The sequence below is a fragment of the Xyrauchen texanus genome, chromosome 48 (assembly GCF_025860055.1).
Source record: "Xyrauchen texanus isolate HMW12.3.18 chromosome 48, RBS_HiC_50CHRs, whole genome shotgun sequence".
Taxonomy (NCBI): domain Eukaryota; kingdom Metazoa; phylum Chordata; class Actinopteri; order Cypriniformes; family Catostomidae; genus Xyrauchen; species Xyrauchen texanus.
The window spans coordinates 8,373,635-8,397,950 of NC_068323.1; the positions used below are offsets into that span (position 1 = coordinate 8,373,635).

General features: G+C 37.6%; 2 protein-coding genes across 5 annotated transcripts in view; one reads left to right on the forward strand and one right to left on the reverse strand.

Moving 5' to 3' along the window:
- The window catches only part of cenpp (centromere protein P), a 73,513-nt gene extending 67,670 nt beyond the window's left edge, over positions 1-5,843 (forward strand). For all 3 annotated transcript variants that reach the window (XM_052121585.1, XM_052121586.1, XM_052121587.1), the window contains exons 7-9: positions 5,291-5,370; positions 5,472-5,563; positions 5,698-5,843. In XM_052121585.1, the coding sequence (XP_051977545.1) occupies positions 5,291-5,370; positions 5,472-5,563; positions 5,698-5,816 (291 nt within the window). In that variant the 3' untranslated portion in view covers positions 5,817-5,843. The remainder of the gene's footprint in view (positions 1-5,290; positions 5,371-5,471; positions 5,564-5,697) is intronic.
- Positions 5,844-5,849: 6 nt separating this feature from the next.
- LOC127639531 (inositol-pentakisphosphate 2-kinase-like) lies at positions 5,850-24,080 on the reverse strand. 2 transcript variants are annotated; one of them, XM_052121583.1, is made up of 13 exons: positions 23,842-24,080; positions 20,427-20,486; positions 17,841-17,936; positions 17,675-17,741; positions 14,105-14,220; positions 12,575-12,664; positions 12,037-12,095; positions 11,191-11,263; positions 10,515-10,794; positions 9,953-10,088; positions 9,582-9,678; positions 9,310-9,389; positions 5,850-9,215 (listed from the first exon to the last, which is right to left on the reverse strand). In XM_052121583.1, the coding sequence occupies exons 1-13, from the start codon at positions 23,920-23,922 to the stop codon at positions 8,999-9,001; spliced, it is 1,452 nt and encodes a 483-aa protein (XP_051977543.1). In that variant the 5' UTR covers positions 23,923-24,080; the 3' UTR covers positions 5,850-8,998. The 2 variants fall into 2 exon arrangements, with proteins under 2 accessions (XP_051977543.1, XP_051977542.1); XM_052121582.1 differs by having other exon boundaries at positions 9,582-9,684.
- Positions 24,081-24,316: the final 236 nt, after the last annotated feature.

Consider the following 24,316-nt stretch of genomic DNA (forward strand, 5'->3'; position numbering starts at 1 on the left):
ATAATGTCAAAGACCGTATGAAATGTACTTCGAGCCCCTTCATAGCTTTCACACATAATGTCTGGCAAAGGGTTGGACTGTATTTTTTTGCCTCTCACATTCAGACGTCTTTTTCCACTGTGTTAATATCAGTTTGCTTCAGCATCTGGTTCACCGTATTCCCTTATGGGACTTTTAACATAATGGAAGATTTAATGTTATGCCAGAGAGCTTAAGTACACAACAGTGGCCTGTGTGTAGTCAGCAGATTTGTGTTTCTTTCCCTTCAGCAGGGTACCTTAAAACCGTCTATGAGGCACTTGCAAAGAACTTGAAGTAGCAATAGAGCTTCAGCTAATATACTTTAAACAAAACTTTCAATTTTAGTGACCCTGCAACACGTGATGGAAATTGAGGGTGCCCAATTCGAAATCTGAATCTGAGATGCATTGATTTAGTCCAAGACAAGCCGAAATGCAAGACTAAAGCTCGTCGCTTTGACGTTTTAGGTTTGTGACGAAAAGCCGCAGATAATAGCCAACGTGCAGCTCGTACCCATCACCAGTGTTGGGAGTAATCTAATTACAAAGTAATTCATTATAGTAATCTAACTACTTTTTTAGCACATTACATAATCAGATTACAGTTACTGACTTTCAATTGGGCAAATTACTTTTAATTACTTTGGTTAACCATTTCTAAAAAATAAAAACCTATGCAGAATACATTTCAAGCATGCATTACATTCATAGGTTTACATTTACATTTATGCATTTGGCAGATGCTTTTATCCAAAGCGACTTACAGAGCACTTATTACAGGGACAATCCCCCCAGAGCAACCTGGAGTTAAGTGTCTTACTCAAGGACACAATGGTGGTGGCTGTGGGGATCGAACCAGCAACCTTCTGATTACCAGTTATGTGCTTTAGCCCACGATGCCACCACCACTCCATTTCTGTGAGAGTCGATGTGCACACCCTGACGAGTCAATGAACAGAGAAATATAGACATTATTTTGACTATTATTGTATATTTTTATTATTTTGAAAAACAAAAGCTTTTCCATTAAGTTTTTTTTTATTTTTTAAAACTTAATTAGTGAGTCAGTAATCTGATTACAATTTTAGCTTAGTTAGTCATTTGTAGCAAATTACTTTTTTTTGAGTAACTTCCAGTCACCAATGCTGTCTTCGCACTAGTTGTAGACGCTAATGACAAACTAGTTTGAAATTTAGTCAACCAGTTGTTGGGTGAGCAACAGCTAATCCTAAAGTGTGTCGTGCAAAAGAGTGCAAGAGAAGGATGAAGCATTGGAAAGAAGAACTAAAAACAAACACACAACAACAAATATCAAACTGCTCGTCAATACCTTTCACCTCTTTTTACCTATCTGTGCAAAATGCATATTAGTGCAAAAACAACTGCAAGCGTTTTCACCATGCCGTTTGCTGACATATCAAGAATCAACTCTTTCACTGCAGTGTGTGCAAGTTTGTATAAGAATGATTTTAGAGATCATAGTTACAGTTGGGGAGAAGAATGCTCTTGTAATTGTTGCACCAAACCTATGATTAGTTGGGTAAAGTACGCACACGCATGAGGTATTTAAATGTGCGCAGGTCTACAACCATCCATCTTGTAGTGTATACTTTGCACAACTGCAGTAAGGAAGAAATGTCATCAAGGAACATTTGATTCCAGTATCTCTGAAACAAAAACTTCCAAAATGGACTTGCTCACAATGAAGTGAGATCCCAGAACTGCTGACTCTCAGATTTCTCATCTGTAAAGTTTTATTAACATCTCATGGGCACATCAAGCAAGCCCAGAGTCTCTGGCGGTTCTGTCTGGTGTTGTAATAACTGTTGACAGGGATCCATGAGGAATAACAGGTCATTCCAAGATCAGACAATAGCGGTACGGAGTTCAAATAATAGTTGGTTGTGTAAACAGCGCAAAATTAATGGCTTATTTCAAGGAAGCCTTCGAAGACTTCAGACCTGTGTCATAATTACCACCAGTGTAGGTTTACCGAAAACAGGAGTGCTTTTACAATTTTTTGGGACATTTTAGGTTAACAAGTAGACAGAAATTGATCCAAGTAATTGTTCCAGTGTTCCAGCTATTTAAAATATTGAACGCATTATGGATTGTTGGCTTGTCTCTGCTGTTCGAGAGTATGTTTAATGAATAGAAGTCTTGTAAATGCTATTATTATCTGTCAAGATATAATAGTTTATGCTAAAATCACTTTTCGATAATGAGTGTGTCTCTTTTATTGGCTTTGTCAATATTCTTAACAGAGCTGCACAGTATTAACACTTCAGTTTTTCATGGCAGTGGTAGGAAAGCTACTTTGAAACTGAAGCTTCCCAAGTTACAAGCTACTATTAACATAAAGTAGTTAAATTACAGTACAGCTGCTGTTTTAAAGTATTTAGTTTATATTATGTCAATATTACATAAATATTATTACATAGCAAAACCATAGTAACCACAAAATTAACCATGTTTGCTTAACCTGTTGATGAACGCCCCCTTTTTGAGCACAAACCATGAAAATGACATACCTGAACTGAAATGGTTGTATTTAAGGGACCCTTTGGAGTATGGACACAGTTGTAGTATCTTTTGAAAGAAGATACTTTGGGCTTTATTTCTCAAGTATCCGAATTAATATATGTTGTTATATTTTAAAGTTAGAGAAGCTGAAGTTTAAAGTAATGGAAATATTTTGTGCTGAACATGCTTTTATAATCTAACAAATACAATAATAAAAGTGCCAAGACAACCCAGAAATACAATGTTCTCAAAGCCACATGTCTAAAGAAGTTTCGTTTCTAATCTGAAGATGATCTAATAATAAATGAGGTTCCTGCAGCTTTTTTCTCTGTAAAATCGCTGTCGGTGTACAGAGTAAAATTAAGGCACTGCCTCTCAAGACAACACAAAATCTGACGGCACTGCTCGGCTATTATGAATAAAACTACGCTGCATTTTTATAAATAGACTTTGGAGACAGGCTCCTTTTGTTTATGAGACTCTAATATATAATATAATATACAGTTTTACAACATGAATGCTGCTCAGATTGCAGTTTGTTGAAGATCGATGACGAAGGTTCATTCTTTCTGGCAAGATCTCATGTAAATAATGGAGAATATATCAATATTTCTCACATTTATCACTTTTATGGACAAAAAGTGCTATTGGATGTTTTTCATTGAACGCTTGTCATGGACAATTGACCCAAGTGTGTTGAACTGGATTCATCTGGCGATCGTGTTTTCAATAATAAATGTATGAAGTCCCGTTTTGATATTGCATATTTTCATTTGTACTCCTGCACAAATAACTCAATTGCTGTTTCTGGAGCACTGCTATCGTGAAACAGAGATCTGATATCAATGTTGAACCCTTAGACCTTTGAAAAGATGGATAATTTGTTAACATTTATAGATGGTAAAGTATATATTAAATGTAAGCAGAGTGACATCACCACCGCGTGCAGACGATTGCGTATCAACAGGTTGTCATGGTTACTACAATAATACTATAGTAAAACCCTGGTTAATTAATCGCGATTAATCGCATATACAAATATTTGCTGAGAAAGCCCCTCATATAACAACATATTCTTCACTGTATAAACTGCGTGTTGCTCATAAAGCTGAAATTTCACTTACTGCCCTCTGGAGTAAACAGGTGGTACTACAAGCTTGCGTTTCTCAGAAATCTTCCATATGATGGTCCAGGGCATTGCGATTATTTGCGTAAATTATTTTAACAGGTTATTTTTAGTCAAATTAGTCACACTGAATTAACGCGTTAAATCGACAGCTGTAATATATATATATATATATCTGAATGAAATCATTAAAATGAGTTCCCCACACTAAATATAGGGGAATCGTTTGTGTAAAGGTGAGTGTGTTTGTTTACTCCATCTTCATTGCTGCAGTCACGATACAGTGTGACAACTGTAGCTTTTTGTGATGCTACATCGCAGCTCATTGTGAAAATGTCACTTGTTGCTTGAAAAGAGAGACTTTTGTATACAAAAATAGCTAATGTAGTTAAGTTAGTTGCGTCACTACTTCTAGTTAACTGCTCAACATCATGGGGTCATTGGGCCTTAAAGGTGAGATTCGTTATTTCTGTGACACTAGCATCACCAAATGGAACTGCAAAAATAACGTTTTCGTACACACTCTCTCATCTGCCTTGGGTAAACTGATGTTCCTGACCCAGACTGAAGAGACTGGTTGAGCTAATTTTGCTATGTCTCTGCACATCTTTGTCTTTTAACATCAAAGGAATTTGAGAAGTTGCAGTACCTTGTTAAAGAAAAATGTCTGAGTACACCTCAGAGGAAACATGAAGTTAATGGAACAACTGACTGTTGCCACACTGTGAAATGTTTTCTTCTGTTGGAGGGGGAAAAAATCTGTAAGGTTTTAATGCTAGGAAAGGCTGGGGAATAAGGATGACATAACACATGAAAGGGTACATTGGGATGGTGATTGACATTAAACATCAGTGGAGTCGAAATTACCTTGATGGCCCAGTGGAAAGATTTTTAACCGGTCACACGTTTTCAATCCTTGCATTGCATTTACTAAAGGCTCGATGTGGATCACTGAGTTACACATAAACATTTAATAAGTGGTTTATCTATTGCACACTTCATTAAGCTTTTGCAACAGTCATGTTGCACCAAAAACGATGCGTCCATAATTACTGTGTTCTAGACAAATGGAAAACGAAATTTAAGAGTAGTGTAACTATGTTAGGCCAATAGTAATTTACTCAAGGATGTTATATATTAAGTATTATTGCAGTTGAACAGTAAAACTCAAACTATAATTTCTAACTGTATTTAATGGTTTCTGTGAAGGACAGAAACGTTTCCCTCATCTTTTTATTATTTACGGTAAGCATTAAATGGTTCTGTTTATTCCATTTTCCTCTCTGTGGTTCAAAGTCTTGAAGACCTTACTATTAAAATGTCTCGAACTCACTCCAATCATTAAACGACATTTGGAATATTAAGACCGCAACATGTTTTTCCGGCATTCACAGTGCGCAGGGACGACCCTCCTTTAAACAAATACATAATTTCAGGCAGTCCCAGACTGTGACTCAAGGAAATCTTGCCATCATTACGGAGTAAATGACGTAATTCCACTAACAATTACATAATCCACATATTTTGTTCGTACAGCAGCCGTTTTGTTTATCGCGATGAGCCCTTGTTTTGGAAGCAGGTTGAACTACAATCCTTTTAATATGAGTGGTTTGTATGGCAGGAGAAGTATCCAGACGTGGTGAGCCTTCCAGAGGGAAGCAGATCGGAACTCATGATCATTCAAAGTCCTAAACTTCCTGGGTAGGTAGCATGAACTGAAAGCAAAAGTTGAATAAAAAAAATTCTAGTAATGACAGTATTATTTGGATGCATTGAAATGTAAATGAGTGCATGTTTCTTAGGATCTCAATGACCATATTTTGGAAGATCGATGTGTCCAAGGAAGGAGTAGTAAAACCATCGCTTGAACTCTTGCTGAAGATGCCTGATCAGGGTAAGTGAATTGTAGATTATACAATGGTTTATGTGTAGGTAGGACAAAACAGGTTTGTAATACCTCATGAATTGAAGTTTTTATGTGCAAATCATAAAATTAACAATGTTTTCATTTTGATTACGTTTGAACAGCTCGAGAGATGGACACGAAAAAAGTGATGGAAAACGGCTCTGAATACTTTGAGAGTCTCCTGCGGATTCTCGGGGTGGAAGCGTCAATCGAGGGCTTGATAAGATCCATGCGTCTTTGAGAAATCATAAAACCCAATGAAAGCCACACAAACTTCATATCTAATCATTTTATTTGATACAAACACCTGTGCAATCACCCGTTAGGAACTATATATTTATACCACCTGTACCTATCAATCATTTTACGCATGATATGCCCACACGTTTTGGAGATATACATCATTAGACAAGAGCTAGAAAAATAAATAATTTAAAATACAAAATGTCTGACAGCAAAATCCACTTTGTACTTTCAAATAGTTACATTTTAACATTAGATCCCATCACAAAGACTGTGATTTTCATTGTTTACAATTAATGTCCATTCCTACCTAGATAGTGATTACAGATCTTCAGTTTATCAGAGTAACACAGTCGCCACCTCTGATTAATAACTTCTGGTTTCGTATCGGTTCAAAGGGGGGAAAGAGGTTTTTAAACAAAGGCCAAGTGAAATATACATTGATAGAGCTGCTTATTTTCCAAAGTTGAAAACTTTGGTTTGGAGAAAATACACACTGCTAAGAAAGAAAACCATTCTTAACCCATATTTTATCGTTTTTTTTTTCCCAGTAAAAATCTTAACATCCTTAAAAACATGATACACTTTCTTGAGAAGCAAAGTTGTAATATAATAAGACATGTTTCCAGAGAAAAGTCTTTAATTTTTTTTTGTACCCCTAGTTTTGTCTTGTTTTAAGCATAAATGTAACAACTATTAAAGATTTAATAGTTACCAAAAATAGAATAATAGATATTTTTACTGGAATACACAACAAAACTACTTAAGATGATTATTTTGTTGTAGTGTGCATTCATCATACAGCAGGGTAACGCTTCAAAACTGAGCAACATGCCAGATAAACGCAATCGATTAAAAAAATGAAAGTATATTTTCTCAATATAAGGCGTACAATTCTTCTTTTGACACCAGATCAAAATTATACAAAGACAAAAGGGGAGTGTGAACACACTTTGGCAATTTTGAATCATGTAAAACACTATTCGCCTGATGCTAACAGCATTGACAATGCAGTCGACACCAAGTTAAAGGAATAGCTCACTTAAAAATACAAATTGCATAAATATTCAGTCCTACGTGTCGTTACAAACCTACAGTATATGCTGTTATTTTGTCAGTGGATTACAAAAAAGTAACCATGTCCTGTCAAGCAACAAAATCGTATTATAAAAGCACCATAAAAGCAGTTCATACGACTTTGCCGTGCAATATGGTCATTCTTCAAGCCATCTTTTGTATTCAAAGGGGTATAAAATCACATGAGGATGAGAAATTAATTACATCTTTTTTACATGAACTATTCCCTTAAAAGAGGTAAACAGAATCATAAGACCATCCAATCTGCAAACTCAGACTCAAAAGAATGGAGCTTACGCCACAGTATTTTGTAAGCGTAATACTCCCCATGAATGGGAATGGCATCATGGTGCCATTTTTAGTGTTAAAAGTTGCACAGTGAAATAGGTGTGAACGGTCACGCTATGGTTTCTTTTCAGTTGAAGGTGCCAAACTTGGACACGAGTGATGGAAACTGTGCTATGCAAAATGACAAAGTCAAATCAGCAGTGCCATTTCTGTGGCATGGAAATATACTTAAGCTCTGAAAAGACACTTTGCACTATTGAAAACGTGCTGGCTTGTCTAACGGCTAACAAAACTGGGTTGTCCATCTTTGATGAATGAATGTCTCCGTGAACAATAACATGGAATAAAACTTGGGACAAACGCAGCTGTTGTAAAATGTATTGAAAACAAGATGATGGGTAATAAAGGCGAGCAATTTTAGGGGAAAATGCTGTTGTTGAATGCATTTAGATGATGGATTAGCTTTAAGACACTTCGATTTGTATATGGCGGGAAACGATTACGCTAGCCAAGTGCATGTTACAGTAATACTCCATTAGCGAGTAATATCGTTAGACGGTTCTATAATATAATCGTACAAGTAGTGACAATGTTAGCGTAACCGCATTCACTAGCATGCAACAGGTTTGTGATTGTCAGTATAAATCCTAGATCGCCATGTTCAGTCGTTTCATGAGCTATAAGAATGTAAAAGAGCAGTCGTCTAAGGCCACGCCCACACTAATACGTTTTCGTCAGAAAACGCATCGATCTTGCTACATCTATGCATCTCATCCACACTGGATACACGACATTAGGAGACTGAAATGGAGGTTTAAACTTGGATGTGGCCCAATTTAAATGGATAGTTCTCCCAAAAAAGAAAGTCCTGTTATTATTTACTCACCCTAACAAACACAAGAGATGACATTTTTATGAATACTCTGGCCACTCTTTTCAATACAAGGAAAGTAAATGGGTACGGTGGCTGTCAAGCTCCAAAATGACAAAAATAGCACCAATAAAGTATCACAAAAGTGGTCAATTGTGCGTTTTCATCCAACTTTTCTAAAGTCATATGCTAATCTATGATAAATCTTCTCCTCTAGTGGGCAATTAACAGATAACTGAATCAGTGAGTTTTGATCAAACCATTTTGACCAATTTCTTAACCGGATTCAACGATTCATTGAAAAGATCTGACTTAAAAGTTTCTTTCCAATGCGCCCCCCCCCCCAAAAAAAAAGGTTTTACAGTGAAAAACTATTTCTTTTGTCATTTTGGTGCTTGACAGCGCCAGTCCCCATTTCCATACATGGTGTGGAAAATATCGGACAGAATGAGTAAACATTCATTTCTGGGTGAACTGTCCCTTTAAACTAAAGTACTCAGAAGCCCAAACTTCCCGTGCAAAAATGACAACACGGCCAAGCTGATGCACTGTAAAACATGAATTAAGAAAAAAACACTGTAAGCCACTTTTGGCACTCGAATACCACAGTAGCACTGCCGTATGTGCGAGAAACACACAAACACTGTCCTCCCTACTAAAGTCAAAGAGTGACTCTTTCAGGTACGCTGTGCTTTGGGAGACCAGCCCCTGTGAGAACATCCCCCACAAAAAAAACATCAGGTCACCTCGGCAACAACTATGAACCTGCCAACTGTCTCGTTCCAGAACAACAAAGCTGGAGCCATTAACACAGGGAGGGCAAACACCTAAAAAATAAAAATAACCTAGAAAACAAAAAACAAAACAGTATCTCGGTTTCAACTTCAACTTCACTTCTACGCGTTTCCGACGCTTGATTGAAAAGCAGCAGTCTTGGAGGTGTATCATACAGCGTGGAAGAGCAGCGTGCACTCCTGCCTCTCTTTATATAGGCTGGAGGGGGGTGGAGCCTGCGTGTTACGCAAGTAGTAGTTGATGATTTTGGTGTCCAGCTTGAACTGGTGAGGGATGCCTTCATACGGCTTGGGGTCCAAATCCAGGATGGAGACCGAATACGTAAAACGAGGCTTCGCAGGTTGGATGTCCATATTGGGTTGGTGTCTGTAACCAAAGCACAGGGACGGTAAAACAAAAAGATGGCTAAAGTTGAGATGGCAGATTTAGGAAATGTTAGTAGTAGTGGAGTAGAACTCACTCCTCGTCTTCCCCACAAGGTGCAAACGTTATCATAATGGAGCAGTCTTTGGCAGTCATTGCAACTCTATATTGATGAACCTAGAAAGTGACAAAAATGTGTGAATGAAAACCGATTTTTTGCATTTAGGAATAATTAAGATTACTAAAATTTGTTTAATAATAATTGTATTAAATACAATTTTGTCATGTCATTTAAACATTTTAATCTTTTGATTTTGGGGGTGAAATGTGACTACAATGTTTACCCTAAAACCTTTACTATGGTCTTACCTTCCCAGCTGCATATTCTACAGAGCCGTCATCCTCAGTGGGACAGTTTTTAACTTTGTCCATTAAACTCTCATTATAAGGGCCGTCAATCTGCAGTCTGTTTCTGGATAGATAAATAAAGTATTCATTACATGATAAATTGCTTTTAAGCATGCTTTTCAACAGATAGAGCAGCTTTGCCTCTTGACCCATGACCTCATGGATACGCCACCTTGTGGCCACCATAACTAATGGTATGACTAAAGCAAAGTCCATACTCTGAATTGGTCTTTTGTGCCACCTAGTGTTTAAATGCGACTTGGAGCCTTTGATAATGAGCATTCACAGAACAACTATAACACAACAATCAATATTCAAGATGAATAATTCACCTCTCTTTAGGGAACTCTTCCAGATATTGTTCCACTCGTTTGTACAGTGGGTTGACTCCTTCGATATCAAGGTTATCCAGCATCTGAACTTGAAGGATTTTTGCAAGAACGCTATCTTTTGGGAGGCCGTGGTTACCTGTGTACACATAAACGGGCTCTTCAGTTTTACATAACAGATTAGCGACTATCGTCCTATCTTAACAGAGATAGGACGGACGGATAGGACAGAATAAGCCTGTCCTTTACACACACCATTCTTCACATGTCATGTGAAATACAAGTCAATACAACAAGTAACTGCACTACACCATGGCGGTTTTCGCTCTTGTTCACTCCTGCATAAAGTGAAAGTGACTTCCGCTGCAATTTGCAAGCGGTGTTACGTCACCGTTCACATCAAGCCCAAATATGAAGAAGAAGAAGAGGCCAATTGATGTTTACTACACGACCAAAAGTATGTGGGCACCAAGGAGGTCTATGATACATGGGTAGAGCCTAATGATTTCTACTAACAATGCAAAATGCTTTACATCGAGTAGTTGGTCTTTGATAAAAGCCTCACCGTTGCGGAGCAGATCTCTAGGGAAGGGACTGGCCTCACAGTGTGGTCTGCTGTCGGACAGGTGTGTCTTTCTCAGTTCTCCCGAGCGATTCGAGTCCCCGCTGCTCAGCAGGGCGGAGCAGATCACTTGGATGAACTCATTGAGGATGGCTTTGCCAGGCTGGTGACCGTTATAAAGGCTGTTACTGTGAGGGAAATAAGGCCGAAGGTGCTGAATGAGATCGTTTATGTCGGGCTGCAGCTTGGCGTCGTCTTTACAGCCAAATATCAACTCTCCACCCTGAAAAAGACACGAGAAATTAACTTTTTTTTGTCCATCCTATTTTCCCATGAACCAAACCAATATTTTACATTTATGCATTTGGCAGATGCTTTTATCCAAAGCGACTTACAGTGCACTTATTACAGGGACAATCCCACCGGAGCAACCTGGAGTTAAGTGCCTTGCTCAAGGACACAATGGTGGTGTGGGGATCGAACCAGTGACCTCCTGATTACCAGTTATGTGCTTTAGACCACTACGTCACCACCACTCCATGTACACTCCAATATTACATTTGAATCCCTCTAAATTTCATACACCACCCCCGCCACATTTTAAAGTTAACTATTCACAGTAAAGTTCAAGGTCCATTTACAATCTATGTGCAGTCCAAGTTAAGCAATTTATATTCACCTTAAAGATTTTCAAGTTGTTTTGAGGTTCCTCTAACAAGTTCTTCATTGCAACGTACATTCGCTGTTTGCTCCTGAAATACACATTTCAGCAGACAGTTTTCATTTTACTTTCCACATATAATTTAACTAAAGATCCCTTGGCTAATGTAATTATGGCTCCTTTCCAACACATTAGCGCCCAAATAAAACATTTCCATATTTTTCACCAATACTTTTACAGCCTGTATGAATCATAACACTGAATAGATCGGTCAGCTGTCTTCTCATTAAAATGCATCCATGTTACTTTAAATAAAAACTGCAAGTTGATCCCGGAGTTTATATACAACGTCACATGACCTCAGTATTTGCAGGGACCCCCCTTTTCAAAAGAACATTTCACAAAGATTCGACTGACTCACTCTCCAGCCTCTGAAATGTTTGTATCTTCTAGGATTTAAAAAACGGCCTTTAGGGTTAAATATTTATGGTGAAATGTGTCATTTCTGCACCACTAGCGGCACCAAACGGAATTGCAAAGATAAGGATTGTTAAGATTTAAGTGTTTTCTCACTATGTATTGATGATCTCAGTTGAATCGTCTGTTTTAGTTTTCCTGTGACCCAAGAAACAGAACAACGTTTATAAAGCATTATAGATTTTAAGGCGTGTCATACCCTGTCGCATAAACGTAAGATTATACGGGTTTCCAAGAAAAAAATTATTTACTTTGACAAAGGGCAGAGATGTAACCTGGCTGGCTGAATATCCATTGCAACTGTCTATTAGTAATGTTAACAATGTTAGCTAAAGGTCGTACCATCAGAGAAAGATTAAAATCAGCATTCAGAAACTGGTGACTCACCCGGAGAAGAGATCCAGGGGGCAATATCTGCTGATTCGCTTCCATTTTCCATTGGCTAACTGCAAAAGACAATAGAAGCTGTTAGGTGTACACTTAAATCATAGGCAAAGTCAAGCAAAATTATAACCTTGTTGTTATCAGATACCAAATGTCTCAAGTACTGTTTTCCACGCAATGACAGTAGGGGTTTGAATCAGTCGAGGTTGACCAATATATCGGTTTTACCGATTAGCACATACATGATGTCTCAAAGTTCATATCTTGTAAATAATATTCTTTATTCCTCATTAAACCTCATCTTGTGAATAAATATCAGCTATAAAATAGCTGGCCGAACCCCCAAAGGAAAGATTGTAGTAGTCATTTCAGTGTACAGTACAAACAGAATACTGGATGTTTACACTACAATGCATAATCAACTTTCTGTTCTGCTTGTTAAAGCAGAAGCTGGCATTTAGAAACCCAGTTGGCAAATCATCAGTTACATCGCCCACAATGAATTTGGTCCAAATGATGATTATGAACAATTAGTGGTTACCTTGAGATGCTGATGCATGCAGAATCTGCATATTTTGCGCTTGCATTCCTTGGTAATGTGTCTAGAACAGGGTAGAAATCCACATTTTGGCTGGAAAAGGAAAAATAACTTATCAATTCACCGCGTACTAAAGTCAACATGAAACGGCATTCACAACCTATTTTGCATGTGTACTGTTATGGAGCTAAAACAACGACTAAAGTCTTTGAATGTTCATTTTGTCCATTTAAATTTGAGACATTTGACAATTAACCAAAAAAAAATTGTGTGTGAAATATTTTATAAATGTGTATTTATAAAAGTAGATGCTTTGTTTTGAATTTGTTAGCGGTGGAGTTGGCTGTAAATGTTTAGATTTAAAAAATGACAGGTTAAAAATTCCCGATTATGTGGAAATTCGGAACTCCAATAATGAAGCTCTCAGAACTTCAGACTCTCTCTTATTGAGCCAATGTTGATTTATAAATATTATTGTTTATTGTTAATTCATAATGCATTAATTAATGTTAGCGTATACAACTTAATGTTGAAATGCATTAGTATAAATAAATTAACATTGGCCAAGATGAATAAATACTGTAGAAGTTCATATAAATATTGTACAACGCCAAACAATTCTAGTACCGCTCTGATTGGCCAAAATGCTAAATTTGACCATTCTGAGTATACCTCCTCTTTTCCCTGCATGTGCAACATGGAAGCTTGACTATTGGCCTAGTTTGTTTACAATCTGAATTTGAGAGATTTATTTATTTTGAGTTCTGAATTAGTTACATTTTATAATCTGAATATTTACAGCTAATTCCAAAACACATGTTTATATATATATAAATAAAATACGCCACCTACATATTCTTTTTTATTATTATTGTCACAAATTTAGTCATTGTTTTTGCTCCATAAAATGTGACATTTCCAAACAAATAATTTTTTTTCCCAATGGATAACTGATTTTATCCATTTGGGATTTAATTAGATTGTGAAAAGTGGGGATTCAAAACCAGATTGAAACCGGACCTGAATACGTGTTAACTAACCTGAATCAGATGATAAAATCAGGAATGTGAAGTTTGGTCGATTTCATTGACACTTTTCAGTTAAATATTGAACAAGTTCCATGTGGAGAAGGTTGCAGTTTATTAACACAAACCAACATGTCTTTCAGATCATATTTACGCCACCATGAGAGTAAATTCCACACAAATAAAGGCAATGAGTCATTCAGCTTTGTTTTAGTTCCCCTAGGACAGCAATTGTTTTAAACCTCACTTCTTGTTTTTAACAACTCAAGTTGAGTTCCTAAAATTGAAGACATGGGAACTTCAATGGTTCCAGTTTAACAACCATCACTAAGCCAACATAAGACTACACCCTAAGTGCATGAAGAATAAACCATCAGCAACGCTCAGGAAGTTCGATGACTGAATGTGCCGAGACATACGTCACTAAAAGCAAACACTAAGACACTTAGAACTGTAGTTGTGATGGGAGAGAACAACGCACGTGTCAAACTGAACAGGCAAATTTAACCTTAATCTCCACACAAATAGGCGGTCTGTGGTCTGTGAGGCGGTGGAGCTGGGTGAGGTTGGGCAGACATAAGCCACACCCACTGAACGTGTCAATGACCTTGTCACAGCGCAGTTCTGCAAGAGAGGGAGATCACAACAGCATTAATCTACGTCTAAGCAAATGATTGCATACTGAACCTCTCTAAGAAAGTCACATTTCACTCCAAAGTCAAGCAAATAAAAAGTGTATATATAAACATGTACAGCATACATTTCCTCATGTATAATCTATATTAGGACTGTCGATTTGAAGCGTTAATTTAGTGCGATTTTCCAACCATGTGAGCTTGAAGTACATGTGTTTTTACGAGCCGCGTCAATAGTTGGCAGCGAAGCCACAGAATGAGAATGCTCACTCAGGAGGGGAAGCACAACACAATTATCTACTTTTATCTTGACACAGAACCATAAAAATGTGCCGTTTATGATGCTGAATACCAGCAAGAAGCTCCAAACATGTCCGTCTGATACTGTACATAGAGAGCGACAATGAAAAATAGTACACACAGAACGTGTACTGTGGGAACTAGACACGATGACGAACTCGATGCAAAACGGATTGCTGTGAACTGTAGTCTTGTTCAATGTTACGAGTTCTTAAGACACTTTTTGTATGGTCTAATCAATGCTTTATTAATCTGCCACAATAATGCAATTTATTCTAAATTAATTTCCATCTGTATTATTTATTATAGGCCCTATATATTGTATTTATAAATATTTGAATTATGCATTATTTATAAGAGGTAGACAGATTTATCGGTTTTACCGATTAATCGGTGCCGATTGTGCTTTTTTGGATCTATCGGTTATCTGTAAAAATGTATGCCGACAGTCTTTTCATCATTTTGTCATTTAAAAATAGAGCCGATTGTACCCGCGACGCGGTCACCCTGCGTTTCCCATTCATTTTCAATGAGAGAGAGAGAGAGGCAGCAGGCGAGCTTTCCAAACGACTGTTTGCTGCGCACACCATGCAAGATTAAAATATTTGATCTCTCCGCGGCTGCCGCTTGTTATTGACCAATCAGCGCTGAATTTATTCACAACCAATCAAACGACATGTAACTTTTATGTAGTCAAAAACAACATTGACAGGAATATACTTGCTGTTGCGGAATTTCTTGAGCTATATAATGTTTCTTTGAGCATTTATAGAGACATAAATAGGAAAACAGCCACATGGAAAGTGGATGAGTCGGTGTACCAGGTGAAAATAGACTACGGAAACACAAAGCTTTTGTTTGGACCGTCTACTTTAATTTTCTCTTCTGCAAAAGCTGTCCGAAACATCAACTTTAGACGTCGGTTTCTTTAGTCATTAATTAATTGTTAGCTTATTACATTTATATGGGTAGCTCAGTGGTAAAGACGCTGACTACCACCCCTGGAGTTCACTACATTGAATCTCAGGGTGTGCTGAGTGGCTCCAGACAGGTCTCCTAAGCAACCAAATTGGCCTGGTTGCTAGGGAGGGTAGAGTCACATGGGGTAACCTCCTCGTGGTCACTATAATGTGTGTGTGTGGTGAGTTGAGCGTGGATGCCGAGGTGGAAGGTGTGAAGCTTCCACACGTGCTATGTCTCCGTAGCAACGCGCTCAACAAGCCACGTGATGAGATGCACGGGTAGACGACGCGGAGGCAGCTGGGATTCGTCCTCCGCCACCCGGATTGAGGCGAATCACTACAGAACCACGATGACTTAAAAGCACATTGGGAATTGGGCATGCCAAATTGGGGGTTAATCCACAAAAAAGCCGATTATTACAATATTTATAGTTTTTTTTATGAAACAATAAGTGATATTTTATGTAAGTGCAATCACATACATGAAAACAGTAATCGCACAGTAGACGCAGTATCTGAGCTAAAGCATTGGGTGGCATTATTGCATTTCCGCTGGCGCGTTTCGCACCGCTTCTCGTGTGAATGGAAAATGCCTGTTAAAAAACGAGAAGCGGCAATTTGGCAAGTAAACCCAGTCACTGCATCACGTATAAAACAATAGTACCACATTATGCACCAAATATTAATTTATTCTGGTTATTTTTAGGATTTTGGTTGAACAATAAACTGCACTTGGGATTTATTTTCCATTTTGTGCTCTTTCTCTGTGCCCGTTACTATTTATACCAATGAATGTGTGAGTAAATATCCACACAATTACATTGTCAAATTCTCTGATGATACTGCTATCCTTAGCTTATTGTATCGAGACCAAGACACAGTCTCCTACATTCAGAAATAAAACAGTTTGTGGACTGGTGTGATGCTCACCATTTGATGGTTAACGTCACTAAAACAGAGGAGATGATATTTGACCCAAGATCAATCTGTGAACCTAATCCTGTACTTATTCACAATACACCAATACGTCAGGTTACGTCATATAAGTATCTGGGTGTTTTTATTGATTGTTCCCTTACCTGGCACATTCATGTTGAAAATCTTTGCGCCAGGTTGCAACAAAGGATGTACTTTTTAAGAAGGCTAAGATTGTATGGTGTCAATAGCAAACTCCTGTTTATGTTTTTTAAAAACATTTTAGAGAGTGTGATCCGTTATAGCATGCAGACCTGGTATGGTAATCTTTCAGTTCAGTTTAAATCCAAGTTGGGGCGTCTGATCAGTACAGCTTTTAGAATTGTAGGTTACCAAGAACAGTGCTACCTACAGTCATTGTACGAAACATCTGTGCTCAGGGAGGCACATAGGATTCTGGATGACCCAACCCACATTCTCCATAAGGAACTAGAGTTGTTACCCTCAGGTAAACGATTTAGAATGCCGAAATGCAGGTTAAAGAGGTATAAAAACTCATTCATGCCAGCTGCCATTAAGATACAGTACAATTCACCCGATTCACTTACAAATGTTTAGCAACTGACAGCCCTAACAGTTTTATTTCCCTTTCTTAAACAGTGTTTTTAGGTCTTGAGATCCCTGCATTCAAAATCGTGCTTGTCCGGCTGTTTGAATGCAAGAATGTGTCTTGCATGTAAATCTGGTGCCGTCTCTAGTGTGAAGCAATCCGGAGTGTTGTTTGTCTGTACAGCTCCTCATTACGGTCAGGGGACACGATTCATTGCACTCATTTCTTTTAGGTAGTTATTTTTTATCAAATTAATCGCACTGAATTAATGCTTTGAATCACAGCCCTAATTATTATTTTTTATATATTATATTTATTTGCACAGAAAATTACGCTTGTCATGTGCCACTTGCATTAATGACAATTAAGCATCTTCTCCCCTCAAACTATCATTATCATATGCATCCGGGCATTATACTTTACATATATTATTTTTTACTTTCCATAATTCACAAAAGTGATTCTCAATTTTTTTTATAAAACTGTACAAATTATTGTAATAACAAAAAAATCGTAATATTCCTAATGGGCTTTATTTTCTTTCATCAAAATAAAACATTTCCTTTCTTTTGATTTTGGGGAGAAATATGGCCTGGATATGTTCTCGACAGGCTTTGTGAGATTAACCCACATATATAAAGTTTGTTCATCCTCACCAGGTCGTTCTTGCTGAACTTTCAGTGACAGCTGTCTCACAAAGTCCAGCGGTAGTTTGACGGCCTCCTGTGGACATATGTTCACTGGATCACCCCTTGTGTTGAAGCATTATGATGCAACAATGCAAATAAAACATCTGAACAAAGACCTTAAACTTTAACTTACTCCGCTGTGAACATATTTCTCCCCAAGTAAAGGCTTCATGACATATTTACTATAATCCACAATGTTGAGGATGTGTCGAAAAGCTTGTTCTGCAGTCTGGATAAAGAGAGGGAGGGAAATGAGAGCACACCACACAGCATGACAAGGCAATTCCAAATAACACCATGCAAAAAATCATGCAAATGTTACGTTCATTTTAATGCTACACATTGGGCCTTTTACATGTAAAATAAGCAAATTTATTTCTGTGTAAATTAATTTGTATGTTAATCGCCGAGTGAACGCTCAAAAATACATATATGCCCATTTTGAAGATTTACGCATTTCAATTTCACATCAAAATTCCATTAAATTGCATAACAAAAAATTAATAAAACTTAAAATATTTCCATTTAATTTAGTAAAAGATTACTCGAATCAATTTGATGTAATTTTGTACAAATAAATAAAGTAAATCTTAAACTTAGAGTGAATTGAATGCAACAATTTAAGTTAGCATGTTTATGTACGATTTACACATTGATTCTGCTTGTGTTTTATAAATAAGGCCCAGTGTCGCATACATTTTTGCACTGAATTGAATGCAACTATATATGAACAATTTACACAGAAATCTGTTTTACACATGCACTAGAAGAAAAGTCTGCAACACTGTTATGTAGTGAATAGTGTTGCTAAATGTCAGTACCGATACCAGTGAAATTTGACTGTTATCGATATCAATTTCGATACCACACCAAAAATTTGCTAATATGGTAATGTGCAACTGAACACTATAGATATATATAAAGTAACATTTTCACAGTAAATAAGGAGGAGGGTGTGGCCTGGCCATGATGGTGCACGCCTGGCACAGAGTTGCCCCAATAAGTGGGAGAGGGAGCTAAGAATCATCCGGGGACACCAGAGAGACACGCGCACAAAGCTGTGTGTGAGTCAGCGTGAAGCAATTAATTCTTAAAACGTTTAACAAAGTAATAAAAAATAGAACAATTACTTTATTCAGTACAAATGCACTCTTGCTAATATTGCTAATTATTATTATCATTAATTATTTAATATTATTATTATTATTATTATTGCAATTTCAGGCGCCTAGCTTTTATTTTGACGGACGCTTCTGATGGATAAACAGTTTGCTACGTGTCCCAGTGTGATCGTTAAAGCGCAAATGCTATGATTTAATTATATAAACATATAGTCTACATTAGCGCTGGGCAATACATTGAATATCCACGATATAAAATTCAACAATATTGTGAATATCTCGATGATTTTAATGAGCCTTTTATTTGGCCATTAAGTTTCATAGACAGCATCAGTAAACTAATTCTGTATGATTCATCAAAACAACATCACAATGGAGATGTGATAATTTGTGATTATTTAAAGACAGATAAACATGGTCTGTGTGCGCTTCAGAATGAACAGGTGATGCGCTGATCTGTGTGGGGGGGGGCTCGTGTTTTTAGCGTATTGTGAATGTGATGTACTGCTGGTTTAAGCATTCATCCAAACATTAGTAACCGCAGAACAGTAAAGGAGAGTTTGACAGAAGTTCACAAGATGCACAGCCTTTCATGATTTAATTATTACACTGGGACAGATCACGATTTTAATTTGTCTAATTGTCCATTTCAGGGTGCGTTCACACTTGTAGTTCGGTTCTCTTGGTCCGGACCAAAAATGAAAATTATACATTTAGTCCTGGTTCATGTAGGGTTCACACTGGCATTTTTAACACCGAACCTAACGATACAAAACCACATCAGGCATCAGGGGAAAGTCACGGCCTGATTGGACAGCTTTTACAACGTATATTTTGCGACTGAACTTGCCGATCGTCCAAAACACTGCTGGCTGTTTGGCGAAATGCGCTTGTTATATTTATATATGTATATATGGTGGTATTTTTACCAGATGAAAACAAACGAAGAGTTAATCAAATGTGTAAAGGAGTCAAAACGGTGCCAGGAATTCCTCCGCTGCACACACAAACGAAGATATGCTGCAAGAACGGCTGACGGGCGGTTCCGACGCCTGTCCCGAACTGTAACGGGCAACATAGCTCCTATGATGAGAAGAACCAGGTATGCTTGATGTCAGTATTAAAAGGCAAATTACTTCATGTTATTGGTCTGTTTAGACGTCTGTGTTGTGGTGCGATCGATATATGAACGCAGCATGGACCAAAGTTCGTTTGGAAGCGGACTGAGACTCACTATTCAGGGGGTCCCGGTCCACTTGGTTGGTGCGCATTGAGGTTTGGACCAGTTTTGAACCACATTAACAGAGCAATCATGCCAGAGTTTGTTTAAATCAAACCAAACCTGCCAAGTGTGTTACTCCTTTTACACTTAGGGTGTGTTCGGAGAATGTGAGCAAGCAGTCGAGTATCAGTCAGACAATGTGTGGGTACCGAATTAAGTTGGTGCTCGGTTCTACCGGTCCTGTAGAAACACTGGTATCGTTACATCTTTATTTATTTTAGTACTGACTTGCTACCGAAGTACCGGTACTTTAGTCAGCACTAGTAGAGAATATTGGAAAGTTTGGGAAGCTTTACTGTGAAGTAGAGTCGAGTACCTGTCGTGTATGCGTGGAATCTTCAGAAGGACACTTCAACAGACGCAGAACTCGGCAATGCTGTAATGGGAAGTTACATGTTTGTATAGAAACTAAAACTCATTTCACACAGGCTTATTTGGACCGTTGTACTGTGCACATTCAGGAAGGGATCGTTTGTGGGGAACACTACTGACCAAGATTTCACCTGAGAAATTAATCGCTCAACTGTGAACTGAACAAATATGACTTATTTCCTAGAATGCTGTAAGACAGTAAAAAGTTCACAGCGGTAAAAGTGACAGTCGTAATGATGATAAACTACTGCTGGAGTTTTACTGAGTAATTACTAAACAAACATGCAAGACTTGCTTAAACCTACTTCAAACTGACTAACCTGTGAACGGAAATGGGTAAAATACACCTGGACAAATGTCCAGGTCATATTTTACCCCAAAAGGAAAATGAAGCCATTAGAATGTGTCATTGTGACATTTTCATGACAGTTGAGCTCAATGCTGTATTTTATTACAGTAGTTAAAATCATCATATCCAGACAGAATGATTTAATTAATTTTGTGAAAAATGTAATAACATTTTATCAATGAAAATCACAAAAACAAATTACTTAACAATAAAAAGTACAATATATACACACACACACACACACACACACATATATTATATACACTCACCTAAAGGATTATTAGGAACACCTGTTCAATTTCTCATTAATGCAATTATCTAATCAACCAATCACATGGCAGTTGCTTCAATGCATTTAGGGGTGTGGTCCTGGTCAAGACAATCTCCTGAACTCCAAACTGAATGTCAGAATGGGAAAGAAAGGTGATTTAAGCAATTTTGAGCGTGGCATGGTTGTTGGTGCCAGACGGGCCGGTCCGAGTATTTCACAATCTGCTCAGTTACTGGGATTTTCACGCACAACCATTTCTAGGGTTACAAAGAATGGTGTGAAAAGGGAAAAACATCCAGTATGCGGCAGTCCTGTGGGCGAAAATGCCTTGTTGATGCTAGAGGTCAGAGGAGAATGGGCCGACTGATTCAAGCTGACAGAAGAGCAACTTTGCCTGAAATAACCACTCATTACAACCGAGGTATGCAGCAAAGCATTTGTGAAGCCACAACACGCACAACCTTGAGGCAGATGGGCTACAACAGCAGAAGACCCCACCGGGTACCACTCATCTCCACTACAAATAGGAAAAAGAGGCTACAATTTGCAAGAGCTCACCAAAATTGGACAGTTGAAGACTGGAAAAATGTTGCCTGGTCTGATGAGTCTCGATTTCTGTTGAGACATTCAGATGGTAGAGTCAGAATTTGGCGTAAACAGAATGAGAACATGGATCCATCATGCCTTGTTACCACTGTGCAGGCTGGTGGTGGTGGTGTAATGTTGTGGGGGATGTTTTCTTGGCACACTTTAGGCCCCTTAGTGCCAATTGGGCATCGTTTAAATGCCACGGCCTACCTGAGCATTGTTTCTGACCATGTCCATCCCTTTATGGCCACCATGTACCCATCCTCTGATGGCTATATACATATTACTAATTCATATTAATTTATTTAAAAGTAATGTCACAATCCAAAAGGTCTTAATGGTCCTCTAGTTTCTTTGTTAATAATAATACTTTTTTTCCTAAAATTTCCAGTCACCCAAAAGATTACCCAGCCCAGATACTATAGAAAAATGCTGTTGATTTATATGACACCTCACCAAACCAGAAGACCTGACATTTACACAGACTTGAATGATGTGATTATTCCATGAATTTAAAACCAAGCCAGCAATTGATGAAAATCTGTCGCTCAGCACGAGTGTGGGAGCGTGAAAGAATGTCTGTAAACTGCAAACAGAGAAAGACAAGTCCTTGCAGGACACCAGAACTGCTTGGAAAACAGCAAAGCTTCATGCACTTTCCACACCCAGTCTGACATGACTACATCGACATATTGGTCAATATTGTCGCAGAAAGCTTCCTGTGGTTGGATACACACCATGTCTTAAACTGTCATTCAAATTCAGTCCGTTTATGACCGTGAACATTTGTTTCCGCCAGCTGATTTTGATCCTGCTTTTGGTACAATAGCAAATGAGCTGGAGAATTAGATACGGTTAATTTCTTCCATGTTTACAGTAATGCATCCTTGATTTTATCAAAGAAATTACTTGCAATTCTAAAAGGGAAAAGGAGTCTTAATTTTCAATGCCATAATTTTCATTAGATTTTAAGTCAGTTCTTCCAAATGTACATTTTATGATAAAATATTGCATTAATAATTGGACACTCTCAGAAGTCCCTGCATGACCCATCACGTTTCTTATTTTTAATTTAAGTTATGTACATTGAGGTGTTCTGTGTTATATTTTATGTAGTTTAGTTTTATCTATTTTATTTTTTTTTAAGTTTATTGCATAATTTTTGTGTTGCATTTGTGAACCGTAAAATAAACAGGCATCAAAATGACATCCTGTAAACCTGAAACATGGTCACCATATTTTTAAAAGGTAAATTTCCTCTTAAAGGGGCACTCAGTCATTTTTTTCCTCTTAAAAAAAGCTTATCTCCTAAAGACATTAATTGTAATTTTGCAATACATGTAGGAAATCATTAGCACTCACATTAAAATGAAGACTCAAGTCATATCAGTAACCTTATAAAAGCGGTTTTATTCTACGTGGGAGAGGGTCCGCACATGGGGGTGGCCATGTTAGAATCACATGACTAGCCGAATACTACTCAATCCAAGTAACCCTCCTGTTATTAGACACTTTAATTCATTGATTAAAGTATTCATGGCTGATTGTGAATAGTTAATGTGTACAATGGCATCTTAAACTAAAAACTATTGATTTTAAATGATGCTACATCCAAGCCACTAGTGTCAGTGTAAGTCCAAGTGACTGACTGCACCTTTAAGAAAACTTTCACGCTCAATGCTATCAAGGTGACAAAATAAAAATATTTTAATTTGATTTTTTTTATTGAACTTATCCAAGAAAAAATAACTTTTGAGCAACTCTAATATATATAGGGTACCAACATATTTTGACCAATTCATTTTTATGACTTTTCTATGACCATTCCGTGGTTACAAGCTTATTATTATTTTTTAATAATTTAAATTGAGACGCTAATCGCTGACAAATGTCTTAAAAAATAAAACATTATAAAAATAGCCAATATATTATTTGCTAATAAATCGATACCAGCACACATTGTCTGTTTTCAAACCCATCATCAAGGTGTAACACGAGTCTAAAAACAAGACCCCTTCCCCTATAGTGTCTAGACTTACAGGCTAAGTCCTTTCCAAAAAGTTTGTTTTGATTTATTTATTATTTATCAGATTTGATTGAGTTTATATGCTTTTTGGCTAAGCTAAGAGCTAGTAACTATTCACCGCTCACCTGCGAATGCGACACAACCAAGCTCTTGTTGCCCTCCCCGTGATATTTCCAGTCATTTTCGTCCATTTGATCCAGTTCCATTACCCAGAAGAACCGTAAACTGTCGGGGTTTCGCGCAGATTTGATCCTCCGCTGCGAGATGACTAGACTGGGCGCAAAACTTCTGGAGAATCCGCGTCTGACACACCGACGGATGTCGTACTACTACCGCTTTCTCCGAGACACGCCTCCTCTGCGCTCTGATTGGCCAGACGCGTGGAATCAGTGTTTTGATTGGCTCTGAGATTGACGTTGAAAAAGAAGTCTGTTGATTGGATGTTGGACTTGGCAATTAAACAGTCAACGCCTTGATTTATTTTTTATAATTCAATGACACAAGAAGATTAAACGGTCACATTATTAACACCAAAATTCGGTTCTTTTAAAACATTACACGTTTTCAGTGCTTTTTTGTTTTTAGTTTGTTCCAAAAGGT